At 43.2% G+C, this 27,632-nt stretch overlaps 1 protein-coding gene across 5 annotated transcripts in view; it reads right to left on the bottom strand.

Annotated features, from left to right (window-relative positions):
* Nucleotides 1-216: 216 nt before the first annotated feature.
* The window catches only part of sfmbt2 (Scm like with four mbt domains 2), a 37,762-nt gene continuing 10,346 nt past the window's right edge, over nt 217-27,632 (bottom strand). For 2 of the 5 annotated variants that reach the window (XM_084049363.1, XM_084049364.1), the window contains exons 4-21: nt 26,485-26,725; nt 23,950-23,970; nt 16,989-17,077; nt 15,293-15,563; nt 12,992-13,089; nt 11,263-11,364; nt 8,883-9,137; nt 8,280-8,406; nt 8,092-8,205; nt 7,819-7,861; nt 6,593-6,660; nt 5,620-5,759; nt 4,929-5,038; nt 4,171-4,346; nt 3,298-3,467; nt 2,676-2,948; nt 2,153-2,290; nt 217-1,494 (exon numbers count right to left, since the gene is read on the bottom strand). In XM_084049363.1, the coding sequence (XP_083905489.1) occupies nt 1,354-1,494; nt 2,153-2,290; nt 2,676-2,948; nt 3,298-3,467; nt 4,171-4,346; nt 4,929-5,038; nt 5,620-5,759; nt 6,593-6,660; nt 7,819-7,861; nt 8,092-8,205; nt 8,280-8,406; nt 8,883-9,137; nt 11,263-11,364; nt 12,992-13,089; nt 15,293-15,563; nt 16,989-17,077; nt 23,950-23,970; nt 26,485-26,725 (2,577 nt within the window). In that variant the 3' untranslated portion in view covers nt 217-1,353. The remainder of the gene's footprint in view (nt 1,495-2,152; nt 2,291-2,675; nt 2,949-3,297; nt 3,468-4,170; nt 4,347-4,928; nt 5,039-5,619; nt 5,760-6,592; nt 6,661-7,818; nt 7,862-8,091; nt 8,206-8,279; nt 8,407-8,882; nt 9,138-11,262; nt 11,365-12,991; nt 13,090-15,292; nt 15,564-16,988; nt 17,078-23,949; nt 23,971-26,484; nt 26,726-27,632) is intronic. The other 3 variants (XM_084049366.1, XM_084049365.1, XM_084049367.1) reach the window with 3 other exon arrangements.

Below are 27,632 nucleotides of genomic sequence, written 5' to 3'. Positions count from 1 at the left end.
TGGTTAAACACAGGCATAATTGTTTACATTTTAAAATTTAACAAGTCTAATTCTGTTTACTTTGAACTAGTCTTGTCATCAGCAAATACAAGGGTCTTTTTCAAATGGTGAGGTTCCCACTCAACTAAATGTATAATCCAGCCATCATAGAGCTTCATGAGACATGTTGAACTTAAATCTCCCACCATAGTGAATGAGCACGCACAGGGACAACAGTTGGTAGAAAGGGGAAGAAAATCTGTATAAATTTATTCTTATTTATCAAAAATATCTGCACCACATTTGCATAGATGGCTACAAAATACCTTAGACGATTGCTTCACGTGATTGTTTTTGTAAGGATGAGGAGTGAACAGAAATAGATTTAAATAAATTAGCGGGTCATTAGAAGGAGAAAAAAAGCAGCATGTGGGTGGTCACTTTTCTCCATAAATGCAAACTAAAAGTGTATCTAGATGCATGCAGATAGCCAGCTTGTATCTGAAATAAATTAATAATCATCCTTCAGGGATGATTTAAAATAAATTGATTTAAATTTAAAAAAAATCATTACAGCCACTCGACTCTTTTCTCTCACCGATAGATATATTACTCCTCATAAATAACGCTAGCAATAAATATTGTAAATATATTACGTCTTGGGTTATTATATACTTTTTTGTTACATGTAATCAGGAACCAATAATTTTACACAAATGAAGGGGGGGGGGGGTAGCTTAATGACTAATAACAATGTGAACATAAATGCAGTGATGCTTCTCTATAGCAAATAAAAAAATGTCTATAAACGAAAAGTATAAAAAAGAAAAGTGTTCTTGAATGAATCTTTCATTTCATTTCAGAATAAGCACTTCACAGATCTGTAAATGCACATGGGCCGACTCCTCATGTGTTTAACGCTCTGCCACACGCGGCAGATGGCAGTCTTATCTGGGTACTGTGTACATCACCCTCCTCCAGACTCGACTCAAAACGGAATTCTTCAACTCCCTCTATGGAAATATCCTCCACAGGCCCTCCTGACGTCACTTCTCTCCATGCAGCCGACATCAGTCCGACAAATCTCCCTCTTTCACTCGGAAACCCCCGATAGTGAGACAGAAAAACTCCAGATTGAGAATTCCAAAGGGCACGGCGGCCCTTTCCATTTTCGAAGAAAAACTCCAGATTGAGAATTCCAAAGGGCACGGCGGCCCTTTCCATTTTCGAATATCAAAGTATTCTACTGCTAGTAGACGAGCCGAGTCTCCCCAGTCGCTGTTAAAACATTCTTCTTCACAGGGAAGCTGTCTTGGGTGAGCCACCCGCGCTCCGCCACGCCCTCCAGGGATGAGGTTGTGCCTGGGCCAACGGTCAGTTGGCATACTGTCTGTAGAAGGCGACTTTGACACGTTCAATCTGGTGGCACAGTTTGATAGCAGGCCCCAGTTTCAGGTCCATGCACTCCTGGACCGTGGGCAGGGTCAGCAAGAGCAAGGCCTGCCCGTCTATGTCCTACAGACGGGAAATGATACCGTGTTGTTAGAGCGAGAGAATCACAGAAAGAAAGAAAGAAAGAAAGAAAGAAAAAGATGAAAGGGAAAGAGAACTGAAAGAAAAAGATGAGGAGTCTAAACGAAAGAAATGAGAAGAAAACAAAGCCACACGAAAATAAACACAAAAGATGAAAGTGAAAGAAATAAGAAAAAAAAACAGAGCAACACATGAAAAGAAAGAAAAAGATGAAAGAAGGAAAAAAGACGTAAAAAAGTAAAAGAGAAAGAATGAAAAAAAGAGAAAAACAAAGTAGACAGACAGACAGACAGACATGTAAAGAGCTAGGTGTCAGGTGTGTGTTAGAGGTGCTCTGATCAGGATTTTGGGTTTGATACGAATCACTGACTCTTTTCCCCAAGATTGACCGACACAGATTTTGTGTGTAAGGGGAAAATAGACATTTTACAAGCTCACAATGCGTCGCGACGCTTGTAGATGCTATTTTCAGTGAAGCAATATTATACTATAATGGTTTTTCTTTTTTTTCGGATCGGGTATTTTGGCGACCACCAACTGAGTCATTTGGAGTGAAAATTGGCCCGAGGAATCAGAGCATTCCTAGTGTGTGTGCATGCGTGCGTGCGTGCGCGTTGTGCAACTGTGTGTGTGCACCTACCTGTTCCTGGAATATGTTGGCCAGGGAGGCACAGTCAGTAGAGTTGATGAACTGGACCACTTCTTCTACGCTCCACTCCAGAGGATTCCTGTCCAGCACCAACTGACCCTCCTCTTCCTCTTCCTGCCGGCCCGCCACCTGACGCACATGCACGCACGCACACGCACACGCACACACACACAGGGCTTACAACATTTAATCACATTGCACATCCAAAGGCCAGTTGGGGTTTCCCAACAGTGGTGGAAGAAGTACTGAGATTTTTTTGCTTAAGTAAAAGTTTAAAATGGTTAATGTATGTTTTGTAATATAATAATCTAAATCTACAAAGTGATTTGTAACAAAGATTTTCAAATAACTGTAGTGGAGTAATATAGAGCAATATTTGCCTATGAGATGTAGTGGAGCATAAGTTAAAAGTATGAAAAAATGGAAAAAACTCAACTAAAATAAAAGCACCTCAAAAATGTTCTCAGTAACTTTCCACTACTGTTTCCCCACCCCATGTGTGAGCACATCTCACCTGCATGTCCTGTCTCTTGGGCGGTTGGTATTTGGCGCTGCTGTTCTGTGCCGGGGCGGACAGAGAGCGGGTCGACCTCCTCCGGACCCCCTCAGGACCCTCCTGGCTGCCCGTGGCCGTGCCCGCCCGGCGCGTGGCCGCGGCCCGCCGCGGCCGGCAGCTGGACACCTCCACGGAGGAGGCGTCGGTGTGGTCCTCGCGCGGCTCGGAGCTGGTGCCCTCTTCACTGCCCGACTGTAACTGCATTCCATAGTCCTCTTCCTCATCACTGTCCTGAAAGAGGGGAGAGACGTGTTGTCAGTCTGACAGATAAGAGGCAACATGGAGGATGGAAGGAAGGAAGGAACGAGGAAAGGAGGAGGAAAGGAAAGAAGGACGGAGGAAGGAAGGAGGGAAGGAAAGAAGGACGGAGGAGGGAAGGAGGGAAGGTGGAAAGGAAGGAATGGAAGGAATGAAGTATAGAAGGAAGGAAAGAGTAAGGTATCAGGGAAGGAAGCCAACTGAACAAAATAAGAAAGAAGGCAGAATGACCAAAAGAAAAAGAAAAATGGATGAAAGAAAGAGAGAGAGAGAACAAAAGAAAAGTGAAAGAAGAACAGCAGGGAAAGAGCTGCAATCTAACCTGTGGCGAGCCAGCAGGGGTGTAGTCCACAGCGGAGGAGCGTCTCTTCTTCTGGACAAAGATAGCTTTCCTCTTCTTCCTGCGGCGCGGCGGCTTGGCCAGGTCTCCCTCCGCGGGCTCCTCTCCTCCCGTCGGCTTGGACAGCTTCCTCTTCTTCCCATAGTAGTGGGCTTTGGGAGACACGCAGCGCACGTTGGAGAAAAAACAACAACGCAACCCAAAACAAACGCTGAGCTGCTCATAAACAGCAATTAGACCCTTGTTGTAGCACGGTGGTGCGCTATTTTATTTGGCTACGCTCGTATTATTTTGCGGCGTGGGAAATGCTGCACGTAATTGCACCTGATCCACAAAACAGCAGTGGTGGAAGAAGTACTCAGATGTTTTACTTAAGTAAAAGTATCAATACTGCTATAGAAGTAAAAGTTACAAGTAAAAGTCTGGAATTAAAAATTTACTTTGCAAAAGTATTGGTATCAAAATGCACTTAAAGTTCCAAAAGTAAATGTACCAAAAAGTTTGAAAATAGCAGATCTACAAGCTCACAACAACGTGTTGTGAGCTTGTAGATCGTCTATTTTCAAATAGCCTTGGTATAAAATAGGGCTAAAGTGGTTAATGTATGTTTTATAATGTAATCATTTATATCTGCCAAGTAACTAGTAACTAAAGTTTTCAAATAATTGTAGTGGAGTAAAAGTGCAATATTTGCCTCTGAGATATAGTGGAGTAGAAGTAAAAGTACTGAAAATTGGAAATACTCCAGTAAAGTCAAAATACCTCAACATTTTACTTAAGTACAGTACTTGAGAAAATGTACTTAGTTACTTTCCCCCACTGATTACACCTGATCCACAAAACAGACCAACTCACTGTATTTGGTTTTGGTCTGCACGGAGCAGTTCTCAGGACACTGGTCGGTGACGAGCGTGGGGCTGAAGAGGTTGGGGCAGCACTGCAGCTTCAAGCACACTTTGCGGCAGAAGTCGGCGATCTGGTCGGCCAGGCGGACGAGACGAATGGAAGATCGGTAGGTTTTCCCTTTGTACCTGAACGGAGGAGGACGACACAGCGTGACATTGTCAGCCACCACCAGCCCCGAAGAATAGCAATTAGAACGTTATTTATGGGAGGAACAAAAGATAATTAAAGTATCCATAATCCATCATATAGTGCTTTACAATTGCCCGTGCTGTAATGGGATAACGCGGGGCTGTTTTTAGGAGGCCCATCAAGAATTCCTATAATCGGTTTGATGGGAGAGGCTGCCCTGGAATGTGGAGCAGCAGTGAAGTTGCTTGTTGAAGCCGAGAGAGGGTCAATTCTATAATCTCCCCGCTAATGGCTAAGGTTAGGGGAAGGCATGCTATGCTGCAGGCAGCACTCAAGGACAGACTCAACGAGGAATCTAACAAGCCCTCTCATATCTCATCCGCCCAACTTAAACTATAATAGGATATTCTGCATAGTAACGGTGGCTTTTCCTACTCTCAAAGAATTATTTCTAGTTCATATACTGTAGCTGGGAACCTCCTGAACCCCCCCCCCCCCCCCAAAAAAAAGAACCCTGGGGGTCCCCCCCCGGACCCTACAATGAGAACCGTCTCAGAACAGCCCCATCTCATCCGTACTTGGCTTTGAGGGTCTCTTCGTGGCAGTCCCAGGTCTTGTCCTCCACCTCCTGCAGCTCCTTGAGCACGCGCCCGGGCTTGTAAGCCGCGTTGATCAGCATGGTCAGCACCTGGAGGGAACGCACACAGCACTTCCAGGTCAGAGCACACATGCAGAGCATTGGGGGGAATAAGCACACATAAAGCCAGCCTTGTGTGTGACACAAGCATGAAAGAACAACCACATCAAGCCACATCAAAAGGGACTGAACACAAAGATGCACAATCGCTGCAAGTCCTTGCATGTGCACTCGCCCTCTTTATGCATGTGTAGTTTACAGCTACTTATAGTACATACAGACCTATATAATATAGTACATAGTATACACAATAGAGCATATGCATGAACACACACACATACGCAGGGCCCCTAGAGAAATTAGGCTCTGTTTTTGCTGAGCAGCAACCACTGTGTGTTACGTGTAAACACACTTGATTGACAGCACCACACATTAAAATGAAGGTGCTGCTGGGAGACTGCAGGTGCTTAAGACATCTTTCTCTCTCTCTTCAAATCTTCATATACGTGCCCTACTCTCTCGATCCTGACGTCTCCTCTACTTTGATTAAACCTGATCCCCCCCCATCTCCCCCCGCCGGCCCCTGGCTGTGGCTCCACCAGACATTTCTAAACGGGCATATGTTAGCCCACCTCTTTGAGCACCAGCGTGCACTTGCCGGGTCCTACGGCCTGCGGCAGCTCTGCGATGCGTCCCTTGTTGAGGTAGGGTCCTGAGAAACACCGGTGGTTGACGAAGATCTTAGAGCAGCAGTACCTGCCATTGGCTGCGCCTAAAGAGACGGGAGGAATCGGCAGAACCACAATGTTAACCGACGGCGCAATGAGGATAATTAAATTAGCAACATATGGGTAAACTGCAGGATATTCTATTCAACGGACGACACTGCTGCGTACGACCTTGCTTTGTGTACAGATACGCGAGAAAGCAATAGCGAGCACGAGTGTGTGTGTGTCCATATGAAAGTGTGTGTGAGTGTAGACAGGTGAGTGTACAACATCTCGTACACACGTGTCCCTGTATGTCGGTATGTGAGTCACATGCCGACCGCTACATTAAGCACGCGATGCAGTATGCCGCGCTCCACCCTCCTTACAACCCCTGATACCGGCAGCACCTGGATCAGCACTGCTAGGGGTGAATAGTAATTAGTCGGTGCGATGAATATGCATGAGCAAGTGGGTGGTATTGAAGAAGGAGCGCAATAGGTCTCATGGAAACATGTACCCCCCACCTAGCTTTGTATTTGCACCTATAATACACAGCGCACACACACACACACACACACACACACACACACACACACACACAGTTTATTACTTTGTTGATGGGGTGAGACAGCGATACAGTGGATTTGCTCAAACTACCACAGCCTCCCCCGGCATGCTGTGAGGGAACATGCACTGATTGTGAAGGGTCGCTGCTAGACTCCTGTTCATTCATTAATATGCGGGCTGTCTCTGCAGTTTTTGGCTGCTAAAATGCCTCCCGAATCCGCAAATCCACAGTTCGCCGGGTCCATATCGCTATCCCCTAATATCGTCATTATCGCTCGTTAGCATTAATTGTTGTAATTAAATCATCAGCTACGAGGATTATCATTACCTGGATCCATGGCAACCGGCTGGCAGAGATTGACAGGGTCCGTCTCCATTGGCTGGGGTGGAGCCAATCTGCAGTGAGGAAAAACGATCAACCAATCAAATTAATTGATGAAGTCGACCGACCAGTTAAATCAAACTGGACACATTACGGCCATACAATCATTCAACCAATCAATCTACCACTCCACCATAGCAAAGTGTTTTTGTTAGATTCAGATGTGTGTGAAATACTATTTGCAGTTCCATGAGTGAGAAGAGAGGGAGGGGGATGTTGATGAAAGGGTCCCCCTGAAGGTGAGGAATGGTATACGTGGTTAGAGGAGATGGCTGACAAAGTATGCCTGGAAACCCTCATACTTCTCCTGCTCTCCGGCAGCCACTTTCCCCATGTTCCCGGGGGCTGCATTTGCCAGCCACCGGTGTAACATGTCATTTGTCAACGAAATCAATCGTGGGGAACGCAGTTGGGAATGCCCTGGGAATGCAATTCCTGCACTAAAAGCCGCTGTTTCAATTAACGGCTTGGGAGCGGCTGGCAGCGAGAGAGGGGCCTCGGGGCTCACTTGAGTAAACTCGTCGTGTGTTGTGTCTTCGGTTTACATGTAAAAGGACGGTAAACAATGGACTGGGACTAGTGAGCGTGCAGAGAGGGATTAGCATTGACTTGACCATATTCAGTGATGCCGTTTCTTTTTCTTTTTTTTTTTACAAATTTAGAGTAGCCAATGTTGTTTTACCCCCTTTTTCTCCCCAATTTAGTCGTTGTGACAAGTGATTCCTCCCCACACACATGTTCTGTGTTGTATCCCACTGACACACCTGCCAGTGAGGAGCCCCAACCAGGAAAACGTAGAGCTTTCGTTCTACTCCTCCCGCCCAACACTCCCCGCTGACAGGTGCCGCCCCAGCCCGTAGGAGTATGTGTAATGACAATTATCAACCTCCCCGCCCGGCTTCCGTCCCCTGAACACGGGCCAATTGTGTCTGTGTAGACGCCCGACAAAGCCGACTGCACCACGGTGGACTCGAACCCACAACCTCCGTGGTGGTGGGCAGGGACTTTACCACTGCGTCACCCGAGCGCCCCTACCAATAGGGTTTTGAGGATAATGTAAGAGCAAAATGGCTCCTGGACTGAAATATGCTCTGGTCTGGTGTGATTCTGTGTTTGTGCGGGGGAGAGTTTGCAAAAGGTTTGAATTCAGCAGGATTGATCAGATTTCTTACTGTTTTTCTGGTTGGACAACTGCTATCTTCTTCTGCTTCTGGCCTGAGAAAAGAGAAATGAGAGAGCTTGTGTCAACTGTAACTTGCAGGACAAAATTGCATCTACTGTGATTGAGAGAGCCAATGTGTGTGTGTGTGTGTGTGTGTGTGTGTGTGTGTGTGTGTGTGTGTGTGTGTGTGTGTGTGTGTGTGTGTGTGTGTGTGTGTGTGTGTGTGTGTGTGTGTGTGTGTGTGTGTGTGTGTGTGTGTGTGTGTGTGTGTCTTTGTACGCACAGACAGGCTTCAGAGGATGGGTCAGGGGGTAAGCGTTTGCTTCACACCAACCGACAGGGAAGATTTCCATGGATTCCACGTCAATGATACATTCTGACAAGGGCTTAGCCACACCTGCAAGAGATGGCTGAGTGAGTTGCCGAGCACAAGTGCACACACACAGACACACACACACACACACGTTTTACCTTCCAGTCGGAGCCACAGCAGGCGTCCCCTGACCTGTGTGACCTGAGCCACACACACCTCTGCTGGCTGGTGAGGGTTCACTGCCTCCAGCCACATGTCCTTGGCAAAACCTCTGCTCTGCCATGTCTAGAACACATACACACAAAAACATGTATGTGGCTTTCCCCAAACTAATTGTTCTCAGCAGCAGTGTTGATTTCGTCGATGAAATCAACACTATGACACTATGACGAAAAATGTTCGTCGACTACCTTTTTTCACTGACAAAAAAAAAAAATAAAAAAAATAAGCTATGATGACTAAAACTAAGACTAAATATATTGACAATTTCGTCAACAAATAAAAAGTAGACTAAAATGTTAGGGAGGGTTGAGTGGAGAAGAGATCCAGTAGAACTTAGCCCCGCCAAAATTTTTGTCGACTAAATCAACTGTAGATTTACTATAATCTTAGGATATTTAGTCGACTAAAACTAGACAAAAACTATAAAATTTCAGATGACTAATAATATGAGAAAGACTAAACAGAACTTTATTCAAAAGACTATGACTAAAACTAAATCAAAATTTGCTGTCAAAATCAACAATGCTCAGCAGCATTACCATATTCTTCTCATGCGCTCTTACATTGGGGAAGCAGGCGTCCGGGGCAGCCTCGGTCCCACTCTGCTTCAGGTAGTCGGCCCAGTCAAAGTCCTGACCCTGGTAGCCCCTGGGCCGCTCCAGGCTCACCCCGTTCTTCAGACACCACTGCACCGGCAGGATGCCCGGCGAATCAGAGTGGCACACAGTGGACAGGGGCGTGGCCTCGGGAGAAAGGTCATCCACGGTGACCTGGAAGTAGTTCTCAGTGTAGACCTGTGGAGAGAAGCAAAGATGGTGGATATTTAGGAAGATAGGATAAGGATAAGGATAAGGATAAGGATAATCGGCCATCCCAGGCCATCCCAATTTTCGCCACTAGAGGCGAAATGGTACACAAATAGTCTCCTAAGTAGGCGCCGTCTGGCGGCAGATCTCGCGAACGTCCTATGTTTACTGTCTCTAGATTTGGTGAGAGTGTATTGCTGGGACAGAAAAAGGTCGATAACGAAGTAGATTTTCTCCTCCTGATTTGTGTCTCTGAAAAAGCCATTTTAGTGTCAGAATGTTGGGGAAATTGTGTGGCTTGTGGCGATTGGGTCCAATATTTAGTTCAGTGGCTATACGGCCAAAGAATGGTTCAGAAGCTGTGTTCACGTTCACGCTCCCATTGGAATTAATAAGACTCCAACCTGCTTCCAGTCTAATATAGAGGTCACCGGAGATGGCATGTCTTGCTTTCCTATTTGTCTTGGAAAGAAGGCAATTAGTTTGTGCATAACTCGGTAGTGTTGAACTAACCAGGGTTAGGGGTTCCCCACTGGGCTCAGCTAAGATTTAAAAAAATATATTTTGTAAGATTTCTTTATAATACAATTGTCACCCATGCATATCGTCACTGTCGTGTGGAAACCTTGAATGCCCAAAACCTTACTTTTCAGGAAATAGAAAAAAGAACCATGCGTTCCAATGGATCCAGTGTCATTATTATTTAGTCACAAGCTCTTGTTAATACTTTTCATTGGTTCAATATTTATAAATCCCACAGTCACACTTTGACGTAGGGTATTTATTTTATGCAAAAACATAAAAAGTTTAAATATGAAGATACAAGGTTTCTGTCCGGCTGTGATGATATGAGACATTCTATTTTAGTGATTCGTGTCTAATGACATACAATATGCACTTAATTCTTGGCAGAAAGTACAGTTGAGTAGGAGATTGGTAAAAACTCAATCAGATTGAACATGCAAAAATCATCAATTATAAAAGAATATGCCCGCCAGTGTTGATTTTGACAGAATTTTTTGATTTAGTTTTAGTCATAGCCTTTTCAAAACAATTCAATTTTGTTTTAGTCATATTTTAGTTATCTGAAATGTTTTAGTTTTTGTCTAGTTTTAGTCGACTAAATATCATAAGATTTTAGTCGACTAAATCTACAGTTGATTTAGTCGACTAAAATGTATTTTGGCGGTGCCTTGATGGTGTCGTAATGGCTGATTTTGCACTTGGTTGCATGCTGAATATAGCCGATCTACAAGCTCACAACAGCTTGTAGATCTGCTATTTTCAGAGCACACAAACAGCACACGCATTTTCAGCGCAACCAAACATAAAATGACTTGTCTTTTAGTTCTACTGGATCTCTCTACACTAGTGCCGCCCTAACATTTTAGTCTAGTTTTTATTTGTTGACAAAATTGTCAGTATATTTAGTCTTAGTTTTAGTCATCGTAGCTTAGTTTTTATTTAGTTTTCGTCAGTGAAAAAAGGTAGTTGACGAACATTTTTCGTCATAGTTCTAGTCGACGAAATCAACACTGACGCCCGCACACTGCCAAACTGCACGGTACAGGAGCACATTTATTGAGAGAGAAGCAACGTTTCGGTCACGGATGACCATTTGTTGCCTGAAGAAGGTCATCAGTGACCGAAACGTTGCTTCTCTCTCTCAATAAATGTGCTCCTGTACCGTGCAGTTTGGCAGTGTGCGGGCGTATTCTTTTATCATTGATGTGCACTTGTTTGCCTACGCACCTGCTCTTAAGCTCTTATTCTACGAGTTTTTCTCAACATGCAGAAATCATGAAACGAACCAAAAGAAAGAATAGAATGCTACTGTGATCAACGTATTGACTGGAATGTGTTCTTTGCTAACAGGGATTCTAATGGACAAAAAAACACTAAACGCAAGCAGAACATTTCCTGGTGATGGTATGTATGTGGCCCAAGCAAGTCTTTTTAACCACTTAAAGGGATAGTTCACCCCCATGGAGACTTGAATTCATGGATATTCTTTTGTTTTTGTCGCATTCCTAAGCCACTAATTTGATGACCAGTGGAAGTAGGCAGTGGAGACACAAACTCTATGGGTTCCGTGTGCTTCAGTGTCACTCACCTTGCTGACGGAAACGGGGCAGATGCGGAGCGACATCCACGGAGACACCATTTCCAGTTTCATCCCCTTCCTGAAGGAGTGCTTGGGCAGGTCTACATGGTCCTGTCATAGTAAAGTCAAAGGCATGTTGTAAGCACAGGAACATGCACACGCACACACACACACACACACACACACACACACACACACACACACACACACACACACACACCACGAGGTAGGTTGTGGAAATGCAATATGTTTTTAACATATCATTGCCGTCGGGCAGAAACCTCCTATCTCCATATTCTAACTTTTTGTGTAAATTACCATATCGTTATTGTCAGGGCAGAAACCTCTCCATATTCTAACCTTAAAACATTCACCGCCAAAGACAGATATATCCCTCTTTTCAAATCCAACAGTTAACCGCCAAAGATGGATATATCCGTCATTTCATTTTTATTTTTTGGGGGGGAAAACGTCCAGAAAACCAAGATAACGTAATCCGAAGATTTACTGCTCCATTCACTTCCTGGTTAACGTATTACTTTAAAATCCTGTATCTCGGCTCCTGTGTTTTACTATGTATTTTTGGCGAAACATACTATTTTCAACTGGGTATACCAAGAGAATGGGAGGTCACTATGACTTTTTTTTTTCACGGAAGCACAGTGATTTCCTCCGTGATTAGCAACCATCAGGGGATCGATCATACTGGAGATAAATATTCTGTGGTTCTTGAAAAATTGGTCAGAATGCTTAAAAATGCTGGCAGAAGCTACCTGCCAGCATTAGAACGCCCCTGGCAATGAATGTGTTAACTCACTGAGTGCCAGAATTATGTCTGGCTATTTCTGGCCAGTGCAATTATTTTTTTTATTTTTTTTAAGTAAAAAAAAATTGCTTAGGAAGCGAGATATAGCCTTTTTCAGTTATAAGTTAAACAAGGAGTGGATGGAGCTGCAAATCTTCAGATAATGATATCTTGGGTTCTTTTTTTTTTACTTTTAAAAAAAAAAAACGCCAAACACGTCATTAGCACGTCACACACAAGCATCAAAAGTAGAAGATCTACAAGCTCGAAACGTGTCGCTTGTAGATCTGCTACTTTTGCTATTTTTTAATCCTGAAAAGTAACAGTTTTGGACATATGAGGTTTCCACCCGACAGAGAGACGACATGCAAGCATGCAACATTGTTCAACAAAGCAGGATCTCTATTCCAGTCAGGTACACACATATAGATAGCACAGGGCAGGCATAAATACCAGTGCAAGCTTATCTTGGCCATATAGTGCTGCAAATGTAGCTATAATGTTAACATTAAACACGGTGGCATATTATGCAGACCCACATACACACACAGAGACATACACACACACACACACACACACACACACTTGCATGTACGGACCAAGATAAGAGCAGAGGTGTCTGGAGTGGACTGTGGCTGTTAATGGAGCCACCCTGATAAGGTTATGTGTTTCATATGTATTTTTTTATCACCTTTTCATCCCCAATGGACGTACTGGACCTTTAGCAGTGCAATTGTTTGATATACAATGGATATTCATAGCTCATAACACAGAAAATCTAGAGCGTTTATTTAAATGAGAAATGGAACCTTACGGGTCTATTATTACACTTTCTGAGTTAACACTCCAGATTTTATTGGGTTTATACTAGACTGTATCATACAGCTCAATTAGAAAGCAGAGCGAGCGAGCGAGCGAGAGAGACTGAATCACCTTGAAAACCTCCAGTGGGAGTGGACACTTCTGTGCTTCGTCCTGTGCCGTCTCCAGAGCCTGCTGCCACTCGGAGGCGCTCTTCAGTGAGTGCAGCTCTGAGGGGCGAGCATGCAGAGAGCAGGAAGAAGACGAGAGTCAACATTTTTTCTGAAGCTCACAGAGCAAAACTACAGTGTAGTCAGAGCGAAACCGACTACACTTAACATCCTCCAGGGTGAAGACCTAGGCTGAACAAGGCAGTAAAGAGAGACTGAACTACACACACACACACACACACATACACTAATGCGATTGTCAAATTAGTCATGAGTTTCATTTGTTGTCAGTTTCAGAGAAATGCCTCCGAGTCTGCTTACATACGTATGATCACACTCATACATGCATCAACACGTGATTCATTTTAAATGTTCAGTGCGTTAATTCAACAATCACGTCATTAATAGGAATTGTGTGTAGAGCCGGGAGTGTCATTTGTTTTTGCAGTGTGACACTGGCCGTGCGACTCGGAAAAGTACACGCACGCACACACACACACACACACGCACGCACGCTGAAGACGTGTGCAGAGAAGTGCACTGAGCCCCCACGGTATTTGTTGTTTCTGAGATTTCTTTTAAACGCAGGGTATTGTTTTTTGAGTACACCCACTTTCGCAGATACTGCTACATCACTGGAAATAGCCACAATTGTGTGTGTGTGTGTGTGTGTGTGTGTGTGTGTGTGTGTGTGTGTGTGTGTGTGTGTGTGTGTGCGTGTGTGCGTGTGTGCGTGTGTGTGTGCGTGTGTGTGTGCACGTGCGTTCTTCATCACATTTAATATTTAAAGCCTCAGTTGCAGCATCCCGATATGTATAGATACAAGAGAGAACCTCTTGTGGATGTCCCTGTGAGTGCTGCGGGTATGAGAGCTCAGTGAAGGGCTTGTGAGTGTCCTCTCTATAGGTCTCCATAAGAGGGAGAGACGAGGAGCAAGACAGCAAAGAGTGCTCAGATAACAGTGGGAGGACACTGGGAGAAGAGGAGGAGGGGGGAGGGTGGAGAAGTGGGGAACAGGAAGAAAAGAAAGATTTAAGGAGCATCGGCACGGGAGAGGAGGATGGATGGATGGATGGATGGAGGTCAGCGGTGGGGTCTTGGTAATGAGGAGGAGAAGCGAGCTGTTTGGACGTTCCATATAATATGGCAGCGAGCAGTGGTGTAAAGTAACTAAGTATACAAGTACTGTACTTGAATACAATTTTGAGGGTTACTTTTACTTGAGTGTTTCCATTTTTCGATACTTCATACGTCACTTTGTAGATTTTAATTATTATTACAAAGCATACATTAACAACTCATCCAGTGCCATTTACGTGTTTTTTCCCAAAGGCTCAACGTGCCAATGACATGTTTGACTTGTTTTGGTGTTTTCAGTGTTTTTCCACCAGATGGCGCTGTAAGCAAACCAGCGATCACCATCTGAGTCCTTCAGAGGCACTGAGGCAGCAAAACCACCTGATCACAAAAAAAACACCACGTCGACTTCCTGTAAAAACAAAATAAAAAAAAACGCCCTTTTCTCTGCTTTCTATGTTGTTGTAGGGGAAAACCACTCTTCATTCAACTGCCCATATCTATGGAATGGACGATCGCGGCTGAACAATTCTTCCCCCCGAGTGTACGAGACCCCCAACGTCTTTTAAAGTGATCGGCGGGTCGATCGCTGTGAAGAATGATATTCTATGCTTTTTCAAAAGGTGAGTGAAAACACTCAAAAGTCGCTGGCAGTGGTGGCAATAGACAATGTTTTTGTTTGGCACTGAATGAGTTAACCAATTAACCCATTAAGACCTGGAACTGTGTCATTTTTAGATTTGAGCTAAAAAACATTATTTTACACTTTTGGCTATTAAAAAATAGCAGATATACAAGCTCGTAGCGCGGCACTTGGTGCCGCGCTACGAGCTTGTAGATCTGCTATTTTTGAAAAAACGTGAAAATGTATGCAAATCTTTGAATATATATATATATTTAAAGCAAACATTTTTAACTCAAATCTTTGCTTCTGGGGGTCCCTGGAACAACATATTTTGATGGGGGTCCGCGGCCAAATACATGTCATTTCGGGGGTCCTTGACATCAAAAAGTTTGAGCACCACTGATATAGAAACATACGTTTTTCAGAAAACTGTTGAGATTTAGGAGACATGTAGAATCGGCTTCAGGTCTCAATGGGTTAAGCCCAATTTTAGACTTATACCCATTTGAAGATAGACGATCTACAACAGGTGCGTGTCTACCCATGTGATCGGGCCCTCACCCGTCGGCGGCTCCACAGAGAGGCGATTCTCCTGGGCCCAGCCCAGTGGGCGGAGCCTGATGTCCAGGTAGAACAACCAGATGTCCTCCTGGGCGCCACGGCCGCCGTCGCCGCCGAGGTCGTCCGCGAGGCCGACGCAGCACAGGCGGAGTCTTCCGCCCACGTTCTGGAGGACGCGGACCGGCCAGTACAGCGCCGGGTCGGAGAGGTCGCGGAGCTCCAGGAGAGACCCCTCCGCGATCAGGTCCACCGTGTTCCTACCTCTCTGGGGCTGAGGCCCGGGTGAGGGGGGAGAGACAGAAATGGAGGAGTGAGAGAGAGAGAGAGAGAGAGAGAGAGGGGGGGGGGGGGGGCAATAGAGAGGGTGAGATTGTCAGCGGACAAATTTAGAGGACAGGGAGAGAGATTATGGGAGAAGAGAGAGATGGAATGAGAGAAAAGGAAATAGGGAGGGAGGGAGGGAGGGAGGGAGGGGAGCGAGAAAGATGATTGATTACGAGGAAGGAGAGGGGGAAAGACCTCTGGTGGTTTCTCCTCAGAAAAAAATGGAACTGGATAAATCAGTGCCCTGAAGACCATCTGAATGAATCATGTGTGTTAACCCATTGAGACCTGGAACTGTGTCATTTTTAGATTTGAGCTAAAAAGCATTATTTTACGCTTTTGGCTATTCAAAAATAGCAGATATACAAGCTCATAGCGCGGCACCGAGTGCCGCGCTACGAGCTTGTAGATCTGCTATTTTTGAAAAATCGTGAAAATGTGTGAAAATCTTTGAATATATATATTTTTAAAGCAAACATTTTTAACTCAAATCTTTGCTTCTGGGGGGTCCCTGGAACAAAATATTTTGATGGGGGTCGGCGGCCAAATACATATAATTTTAGGGGTCCTTGACATGAAAAAGGTTGAGCACCACTGATATAGAAACATACGTTTTTCAGAATACTGTTGAGATTTAGGAGACATGTAGAATCGGCTTCAGGTCTCAATGGGTTAAAGCTGCAATCCTGAACTTTTATGTTCTACTCGGGATTCAAACCCGGGTCTCTCAAAATTTCTACCACAACCAAGAGGCAATCCTTGCTTGACTGGGGGAGATATTGTCCTTATGAGCTTCGGGCTACAGTACTACTTGTAAAGCTGTAGGCATCCTACGTTAAGTCGACACCAGGGTCTACATTTCTCATTGGAAGAGTAGGGAGACCCACCTCCAACCACTGCATATACAGTATGTGCTAGTTATATTGTGTTGACATACTCTATGCTAAAGATTGGTTGAAATATTACTTTATTCATTAACCCATGAAGACCTGAAGCCGATTCTACAAATGTCTTCTAAATCCCAACAGGTTTCTAAAAAAACGTATGTTTCTAAATCAGTGGTGCTCAAACTTTTACATGTCAAGGACCCCCAAAATGATATGTATTTGGCCGCCAACCCCCATCTCAAAATATTTGAGTTGTTCGGTTTAAAATAATATATATATATATATTCAAAGATTTGCATATTTACGATTTTTCAAAAATAGCAGATCTACAAGCTCTTGCATATTTACGATTTTTCAAAAATAGCCAAAAATAATGCTTTTTAGCTCAAATAAAAAAATGACACAGATGCGTTCCAGGTCTTAATGGGTTAAAATAAGTTGGGGATTGCAGCTTTGAGGACCATCTCGAATTTGGACATTCTCACCCCTTCCAGTACGTGGGCAGGTGCCGTCCTGGCGCCGGTCAGGTCCTGAACGAGGAACTCTGTCCAGCTGCTGTACTTCTCCTTAATGGCTGCAAGACACACAGCACAACACCACCATGTAAAATCCCGACCCACCCTTACGGGTCCATTTGGTTGCATTTTGTACACTCTTGGAGTTACAAATGGATAAATTAACATTGATCACAATGCAACGGCCAAAGCAAGAGCTCTTGACTACGGTACAAGGAGGTGATGGTATCGCATGGTGAATGATTGTAGTGTTTTTTGCAAAACACTACATAGCTCTGCAAATGGAAGTGTTGTCGATACAAGTACAGTACAAGCATGCACACACGAGTGCATGCACACGTACACATGCACGCACACACTGACACACACACACACACACAGCAGGTGCAACACAGCAGCACTTTCTCCTGAGTTTGGGTCCAGCTCATTTGAATAGGATAGGTCACAGTGGTGGAAAAAGTACTCACATTTTGCACTTAAGTAAAAGTACAGTATCAATACTGCAGTGTAGACATACTCTGTTATTCTGGAATTAAAAATGTACTTGAGTAAAAGTACAAAAGTATTGGTATCAAAATGTACTTAAAGTACCAAAAGTAAAAGTACTCATTATGCAGAATGTCCCATTATCTTTTTTCCAATGAATAAAAATCTTTTGAAAATAGCCGATCTACAAGCTCACAATGTGTCGCATCGCGACGCATTGTGAGCTTGTAGATCGGCTATTTTCAAATGGCCGAAATATATATAGGGCTGAAGTGGTTAATGTATATTTTGTAATAATAATCAAAATCTACAAAGTAACTAGTAACTAAAGTTTTCAAATAAACGTAGTGGAGTAAAAGTACAATATTTGGATCCAAGATGTAGTGGAGTAGAAGTAAAAGTATTGGAAATTGGAAATACTAAAGTAAAGTACAAATACCTAGTACAGTACTCAAGTAAATGTACTTAGTTGCTTTCCACCACTGGTCTCCAAGTTCCGCTTCCCATTTCCCACCATGCAACAGTGTTTGTATAATTCATGCCATTCAATCCATTGTGGCTTTTGATTTGCTATCGTCTTCTTGGCCCACTATTCACTTGCTTGTGCTTTGTTTCCTCCGACACACAGCACTTCCTTGGAAGGCAGTGAGACAACTAGCATGTTGTCCTAGTCAGCATCTTCTCGAGAAAAACACTGTGAACGCGCTGCCAAACGCCGTACTGTACTTCCACAGCAATGGAACCATGCCAAGTGAATCATGATTACAGACAGTTACCGGGGGGGATTACAGAGGAAGAACGGATGTGTAATTATTGTGACATCAATGTAATCGAGAATGAGTTCCACTGTGTTTATTGTCCTTTATATCATGATTTGTGTTTAAAAGCAGTCAACCACTTAAGCCCTATTTAAAAATAAATTTAGTAACAAATCATTGAAAAAGTTGCAGCTAAGCATTTTGAGCTTGTAGATATGCTGAATGCAAAAACCTTTCTACATTTTCACCTATAATAACATGCCTAAAATAGAGACCAGGATTATATTGGCATAAATAGGTGTAAAATTTCAGACTTGATTAATGGCTTTCTGAACACGGAGTATTTTCATTTGCTGATTATTTAGATAAAGCCTCCGAGAAGAAAGAGAACATATATGTGACATCTACTTTGACTCTTGTGTTACAAATATTATTTCAATATTTTCTTTGGTTAAATTGTGCTTATCGTGCAGAATTAAGTTATTGAGGGGTGAATTTGGGGATTTTGTAATTGTGCTTGTAATGTCTATAAAAATGTCCACCAAAGCAACCCAACTCTGGATAAGCGGTAGAAGTTCTGATAGAGGTCCCCAAACTGATGTTATGTCTTAAGTGAACATAGCACATTCCAGATAAAGAAAACCTCTTGGGAATTACAGTTATTTGGACAAGTGAAATGTTTACACTGCAGTATTGGAATAACTTTGAAATATTGCATTTAACTATATGATTATTCACAAACATAAAACAAGCAAACATTCCACAGAGGCTTTTGCCATCATTTATAGTTGGGCTTTTAATTTAGGAAATTCCTAAAACACTTCAGAGGCAAAACTTTAGTTTTTCTTTTTGTGCTTGCTCCGTTCTGATATACTGATGCCTGAGGCTTGAATGAGCAAGGTTTAGGGCTAGAATGTCTTTAGACCTGCTCAAAATGCAGATTCAGAATGGGAACTATCTATACATATAACACAATTGACTTGTTCCCTGATCAATATATGTCTTCTGGTGTTTCAGGACTCCAGGGCCCTGCCTGAATCAAATGAACAGTCAGTGGAATTTTCCAGCAAATAAATCAATATGTGGATATGAGAGATGGCACTTCCCTGTGATGGTAAAAATATGAACAGTAAATGTTTTATTTGACTAAGGACTCTCTTCTCTGTTTTCTTTCCCTGTACAACTATTTTATTTCCTCCACACATAGGGTATGGGAACATACATGCACAAAAAGTGGTTTGTCCATATGCCAGGAATTCTCACACGCACGCACGCACGCTTAGTCAGAGGCCATTCAGAGGCTGGCAGGATGGCAGCAGTAGAAGCATCAAGTACGTATAGTCTGTGAACTTCAACCTCCCTCGCTCCGTCTCTCCCTCTCAATTTCTCGCCTCCCCCCGTTCTCCTCCTCCCCACTCCCCCCGCCGTGATTACAGTGCTTTGTGTATATGAATAATAATCTATTTACCTCTCTGTCCCTAAGGTGGTACACATTTAAGAGGCAGAAGCTTGACTTCCACGCTACGATAGCGGCATAATTAACCACTTAAGCCTGATATGCATCATTGTATGTCAAATAGCCGATCTAGAACCTCACAACACATTGCACTGCGATGGGTTGTGAGCTTGTAGATCGGCTATTTTTGCCATTCATGAAAGATTTTTTAACAAAATGGAAAAATCAATCACAAGCCCAAAAATAGGGACACCAGGTTGGTTAACCCATTCAATCCGAGGACGCATCTCTGTAATTTTAGATTTCTTTAGGCTATTCAAAAACAGCAGATCTACAAGCTCATAGCGCGGCACTCGGTGCCGCGCTATGAGCTTGTAGATCTGCTATTTATTTTTTTAAATGTGAAAATCTTTGAATATATATATATTTTTAAAGCGAACATTTGTTACTCAAATCTTTGCTTCTGGGGGATCCCTGGAACAAAATATTTGACAAATGTTCGCTTTAAAAATATATATTTCAAGATTTGCACACATTTTCACGAAAAAAAAAAAAAAAGCAGAGCTACAAGCTCGTATATCTGCTATTTTTGAATAGTCAAAGAATAGTTAAAAATGTCAAGAGATGCGTCCCCGGATTGAATGGGTTAACCTGAAGGAGAAAGAAAATATGTTCTCCGTCTCTGGGCCCAAAGTAAACCACATGGAGATGAAGTCTCCAGTGCCAGTGGTGAAGAACAACTCACTGTACAGTATGCTTCAGCACTTAAAACCCCAGCTTGTAGATCTGCTATTTTTGTTTTTTTTCAAAAAACTGTTAGGATTTAGAAAACATTTTTAAGAATCGCCTCAGGTCTTAATGGGTTAAGTTAGGAGAACAAGTTAGGCAAAAAACTGCTAAAACGACAGAGGCGCCCGTCTGAAGCGGACTTGAACCGCCGAGGCGAATGTTTTGAAGTCTGCCTCAGCCGACTCAGTGCCATTCGATAGGGACAGAATCGAGGATTTGGTTGTTGTTCTTGTATTCTACAAGGTCACTTGTAGATCGGCTATTTTCAGCGAAGATATTTAACGTAGAGCGAAAACAGAAAAGACACTTAGTACTCCGGTCAACCATATAGGATTAGGGTTTAAGTGGTTCACTTATCTTCTGTTGTACGACGTTGTTGCTCAGCAAAAGTAGCCGATCTAAAAGCCCACAACGTGCTGTGAGCAGTGGTGGAAAGTAACTAAGTACATTTACTTAAGTACTGTACTTGAGTACAATTTTGAGGTATTTGTACTTTACTTGAGTATTTCCAATTTCCAATGCTTTTACTTCTACTCCACTACATCTCAGAGGCAAATATTGTACTTTTACTCCACTACATTTACTTGAAAACTTTAGTTACTAGTTACTTTTCAGATATAAACTATGATATAATGAAACCTACATTAACCACTTTAGCTCTATTTTATACCTAGGCTATTTGAAAATAGCAGATCTACAAGCTCACAACGCGTCGCGTTGCGACGCGTTGTGAGCTTGTAGATCGGCTATTTTCAAATATTTAGTACTTTTACTTTTGGTACTTTAAGTACATTCTGATGCCAATACTTTTGTACTTTTACTCAAGTATTTTTTTAATTCTGGACTTTTACTTGTAACAGAGTATTTTTATATTGCAGTATTGGTACTTTTACTTAAGTAAAGAATTTGAGTACTTTTTCCACCACTGGCTGTGAGCTTGTAGTTCAGCTATTTCGGGGCTCTATATTATGCCCCCTCCTTTTTTCGCTCCTCATTAAATATTTTCACCAAATGTTAGCCCCAGGATAGGGGTGCTAGGGTAACATCCCATTTTCCTTTTCAACCCGCAGTTTCTCAAACAGACATCGAGCCCAGTGAATAAATGAGTATGCAGAAGACACGAATGCACGGAACTTAAAACGACACACAATTCTTGTCTTTATTAAAAGACATCGCTCACTGTTGTGATAGGCTTAATGATGTGTGGGCTGCTTTAGAACGGGGAAAACCCCACATTGTTAACTATTAACATATTTTATAGCCGGCGTTCATGACGAGGCACGGGATATCAGAGCAATTTGTGTAACTATGAATTACCTTGGTGAACGGAGAGCACTAAACAGTCTCATGGGAACTGATTGTAAAGTGTGCGTGTGTGTGTGTGTGTGTGTGTGTGTGTGTGTGTGTGTGTGTGTGTGTGTGTGTGTGTGTGTGTGTGTGCGTGCGCGCATACTTGTATTACTATACTTGTGAGGACCAAATGTATAGTAGAATTTGAGAAATAGACTTTGTGAGGACACTTTTCCTGGTCCTCACAACAATACATTTCAGACAAGATTCAGGTAGGGGTTAGGGTTAGGATTAGGCATTTAGCTGGTGGGGTTATGGGTTTTTATATGTATATTCAAAGATTTGCACACATTTTCAAGATTAAAAAAAAAAATAGCAGATCTACAAGCTCATAGCACGGCACTCGGTGCCACGCTATGAGCTTGTATATCTGCTATTTTTTGAATAGCCAAAGAAACCTAAAATGACACAGATGCGTTCCAGGTCTAAATGGGTTAAGGTTGGAGTTATGCAGATTTATACTTATGCACTGACTGCGCATACTGCGCACTGAATATAGCAGATCTACAAGCTCACAATATGCTTGCTGTGAGCTTGTAGATCAGCTGCATTCGGTTTGTGACACCGACACGCAACTAAGACTAACTCAGGGCTTTAGTGTTAGGGTTAAAAATGGCAAAATAAATGGTAAAATGGCATTCATAACATTGTGTGTGTGTGTGTGTGTGTGTGTGTGTGTGTGTGTGTGTGTGTGTGTGTGTGTGTGTGTGTGTGTGTGTGTGTGTGTGTGTGTGTGTGTACAAAGCTGTTCAAAGGAAATGCTGAGGAAATGCAGGTTGCCTTTGATTCTGTGTTTCATTCATGAGAAACCTGCTAGAGTAGGATAGTGCTTATGAAGATGAAGCTTATCGAAAGCTTAACAAAAGTGCAATGCACCATGCACGCACACACACACACTCACTTAAGTCTACTACAGCGAGCTTATGGAAATCAAGTGGTTATGATGGGCGGGCTGGTCACTTGGGAATCAAACCAGACCTGACTCGTCTGTTCCTGACTGGTTGACTACCCTAGTGTCTCCTTGGGACTCCACTGTCATTGGAGTCATTCCAGACTGCCACCTCTGTCACTTCTGCCAGTACAGGATTAACTCCCTTCACACACACACACACACACACACACACACACACACACACACACACACACACACACACACACACACACACACACACACTCTGGGCTCTGGCAGGAAGCAGTGTGGTGAATGCATTATGTAAATGTCCAGCGTTGGGCTCTGTTCAGAGAGCAGCCACCTATCACATGATCAAACTTGTGATATAACCTAAAAAGCGCTCTGCATTAATGTATAGATAGATTCACATGCACTTGGCCTCATGCGCACGCACGCACACACACACACACACACACACACGCGCGCGGGAGATTCAGCGAGTGTACTCCAGAACGTGGAGGTGTTAACATCTCAGCCCTGTCTGAACAAGTTCAGAACCCAAACCCCGACCCCGGGGCATAATACATGGTTAATTTAACAAGTCCATTGAGCAGAGTCAACGTATAACCTTGATTTGAATTAATATATTCCCACTGGCTTGACTTGTTCTGGCTGAATTTACTTCTTCTATTTCGATAACCTATTTGCACATATAGGCCTACACATGCACACAGAATGCAGTATGTTGGATATGAGAAGCAGCCCTGTTTGTCAAAACCTCAATGTTTCTCACTGAGCTGCGACGCTTGCATCAGTTATCACACAGCCACAGCTTGGCCTTGGAAGAGCGGGCAAAAGTGTGTAAGTGTGTGTGTGTGTGTGTGTGTGTGTGTGTGTGTGTGCGCGCGCGCATGTGTGTGAGAGGTGTTATATCATGCTGGTACTATAAGATACACTCATTCGAAATCCTCACTTATAGGAGAGAGTTGACTAGATAGGAGACACAGAGTCACATGCACAAGGAGGCGGGGCATAACAGCTGAGGCGACTTCCTGTACAGTAGCAGAGAGAGAGAGGAAGTGGAAGCATACTGTACTTGCCACTCTGGGGCCTATAATGTTAATACAGGGTTTCTCCAGAGACAGCAACTAGTCAGGTAGCATGGCGGGTTAGTCAGATGCTGTGGTAAAAGCAGCTTACCTTTTCTTAGGTAAATGTTATCTGAGAACAAAGCAAAAAAACAGAAATAAAGATGGTAACTGTAACACACAGAGTATGCAGTGAAATAAAACACACACACGCCCTGTTTTCTTGGCTGTGCTCCTCGCTGACACACTAACAGACTCAGACTGACTATGCAGAACCTGATGCAAAGAAGGAAGCAGGGTCTAGTTGACTTTGCATCATGTTGGTAAAATGGCAGTGTCCAGCAGAAATCTTTTTTCTTTTGTTTGGAAATTGAGAAAGAAACTGTGTGACCTGTGTCAATGGTCAATTACAATTAAGAATCTGATAATAAAACAAGCTTTCTGGAGGACACTGAAATGTTTTTTGTTGTTCATGGAGCCATTAACATGACATAATGTGCCTGAGTGCCATCCTTTCCTTACCTGCCACTGTTTTATAGAAGAAGAAAAAACATTGTTAGTCATACCTACAGTAATACTGCCTGACCACAGTAACAGATGGATGGCTTGTTTTTTTAATTGATAAACCAACATTTTTTTAAATCATTTTTATAATTAATGCCAACTGTAGCAACCATGACACACACGGCTACAGAAATCAACAGGACACAATCGTTAATTGAGGAATAGAGCGGTTTGCAAACACAGCAGTTTGTGAATAAAGTTTAGTGTAGTTTAGCGATTTAGCATAGTAATAAAAGAATACAGCGATAAAACAAATGCCAAAAGGAGACAAAAAAGAATTAATGTATAAATCATTCATTTTCTGTTTTAAGTGAGGTTGCAGCAGCTGTTACAAAGGCAAAGAAGGAAGTTGATGTAAAGACCCAAAGAGGAGTGAAAAGGACAAATGGAGCCGGTGCGAGGGGTGAGGACACCCGTGTCAGGTGGAAACATATCCAGGTCGTCTCCATGACAACAGCAGCACATACAATCCATCAGCAAGGAAGTGTCGGGGAAATAAATGGCCTGAACACAACTAGGGCGGGTGAGTCATCTATCTAGAGCAGCGATTCCCAACCTGTGGGCCGGGCCCACTGGTGGTCCGTGAGGGTATTGCAAGTGCCCCCCCAAATAATTGGCAAAACACTATGATTTTAAAGGTGCAGTAGGTGATTTTCTTAAAATAGCGTGTGTTAAATAGCTCTATTCTGATTGCAATCGTTGCTATAGATAGAGTGTTTGTTCAGTAACAGGGGTCTCAATCATCTCTGCAGCTCTAAACAGAAAATGTATTTTCAGCTCGGGATACCAATTTGATCCAATCAGGAGAGAGAACTAAAAAAAGAATACAGGATATACAAGTGAAATTGGAAGTGACGACACAAAGAAATGAGCAGAACTGTTGAATTGGAACTGGAACCCTATAAACTTGAACTTGGAGCTGGAGAGATGGGAGACCCCTGTTACTGAACAGACACTCTATAGAAATGATAACTATCAGAATATAGAGCTTTAACTTTTTTTTTTACCAAAAAAATATCCCTTACCCTTCCTTTAATGATAATATAACATTAATTTTAAAAAAAATGTAAAAACATTTTCATGGTATTTTTTCTTTAAAACCACAAAGAATGAATTTTCATTGTGATACCGATAAATAGGAACTTAAAGTATACTACGTTAGTTCCATTGATCCAAGCCAGAACACAATCAATTGATTGATCATTAAAATAAACATGCTCTGAAAGCCCACCCATCTGTCCACTTAACACAAGTTAAGTGCATCATGTTTCTTTGTTTGGGTGGGCCGCAAACACCAGAAAAAGATTGGGAACCACTGATCTAGAGGGATAGGTGGAAATATCTTTGCTTGCAAAAGCTGTTGTTTTTGTTGTTTCAACAGGGCTACTATGACATGAGAAACAGTAGGGTAGTATGGGACATGGGTGAAGTAACGGATGGCCTTTTCCACCTCCCCATGTTCTTTTGTATTTGTTTTTTTTAGGTGGGGGTGTGGTGGCAGTCTAAACTGCAATAGATTACTCTGGTGAAAGGGTGATTGTGCTTGTGTTTAACCTAGCTGAGATTACATGGTGTTGAACGGGATTCAGTGTGTGTGTGTGTGTGTGTGTGTGTGTGTGTGTGTGTGTGTGTGTGTGTGTGTGTGTGTGTGTGTGTGTGTGTGTGTGTGTGTGTGTGTGTGTGTGTGTGTGTGTGTGTGTGTGTGTGTGTGTGTGTGTGTGTGTGTGTGGGGGTAGGTGGGTGTAGTTAGTAAGATGATTGAAAGTTACGTTGGCTTGACAACGCGCTTTGTGAACAACCTGTCTTTCCACTTAGTATCTCAGCTTACACAAAGCCTCTCTTAGGAAAATGTATGCATGTGTGTTTGCGTTTATATGTGCGTGTGTGTGTGTGTGTGTGTGTGTGTGTGTGTGTGTGTGTGTGTGTGTGTGTGTGTGACTGTGTGTGTGACTGTGTGTGTGTGTGTGTGTGTGTGTGTGTGTGTGTGTGTGTGTGTGTGTGTGTGTGTGTGTGTGTGTGTGTGTGTGTACCCAAGCTCGTGTGTATGTCCCCAAGCTCATGTGTGTTTTTTTCTTCGGCATACCTTCGGGTGGCATCAGGGTTTTGTTGTTCTGGGCACACCAGCCAATGGGGTGGAGCTCGGCGGTCATGACATCACACCAGAAGTCGGCCTTGCGGTCCTCACCGTAGCCGCTGAAGCGCAGCAGCAGCAGCTGGCCACAAGTGGTGATGATGGTGGCCACCCAGTAGGTGTCTGGGCTGTTCTTATTGGCCACCTCCAGCCTCATACCGGGCTGAAAGCTGCTCTGCAGGCTCATCTCCACCTGCCAAGGGGCCAACGGAGAGAGCAACAAGTTTAGAAATGCTCTGAAAAGCCCCGCCTCGCCAAGGTAGATACTACATTCGGATGACTGATGAATAATAAATGCCTGGACTCTTTATTATAATTATCTTTTTTTGGAAGACAGTTCAGATTTTTTTTAAAGGCCTCCCCCCCCCCATTTAATTATGACCCAGAAAAAAAGAGACAAACCAGTACACCGTCTTCACTTGCTCAATAAAGAACAAACTTTTTATCATAAGGGCAACGTTTCGGTCAAAAACCTTCCTCAGGCAGGAGGAAGGTCTTTGACTGAAACATTGCCTTTATGATAAAAAAAAAGAAGTAGATTCTTTATTGAGCAAGTGAAGACGGTGTGCGTGCGGGTTCGTCTCTTTATCTTGTTAGCGTCTGCTCCGCCAACGCACCTGTCCCCGAGTTGTAAATCAGGTGTGCAAAATACTTGGTTTAGTTATGACCCAGGGGACATAGCTTTGACGTCAGTACTTCGGTGCTATACCAGAGTTTCCCAAAACCTTTTCAGCTCCAGTCCTATGGTTGGGAAATACAGCTGTGTACAAGCGAGGGCTCAGATGGAAACGTGTAGAGAGTCTCATGTGTATTGAGGTGAATAAGATAGGCTGGCTTTGTGTATACTAGCTGAGATTTGGTTCTTGAACAGATAGAAATAATGTCAATGGTGGGGGGGGGTTTAAGCGTACAGAAGGGGGGAAAAACACTGTAAAACACATAAGCCCTTTTTACAATTTAGCCTTGAACAGAAAGTGAGAGAGTGAGTGTGGTGGAGGAGGAGGAGGAGGGCTGTTTCTTGATAAAACCAGGAAATGGAGAATATGGTGGAGTCTAATGTAATGTGTTTCAACCATCGCCACAGGCCGCCACACAGTTCT

This window comes from Gymnoscopelus microlampas (genome assembly GCF_963454915.1).
Source record: "Gymnoscopelus microlampas genome assembly, chromosome: 23".
Taxonomy (NCBI): Eukaryota; Metazoa; Chordata; class Actinopteri; order Myctophiformes; family Myctophidae; genus Gymnoscopelus; species Gymnoscopelus microlampas.
This window is presented reverse-complemented; position numbering and strand designations above follow the sequence as displayed.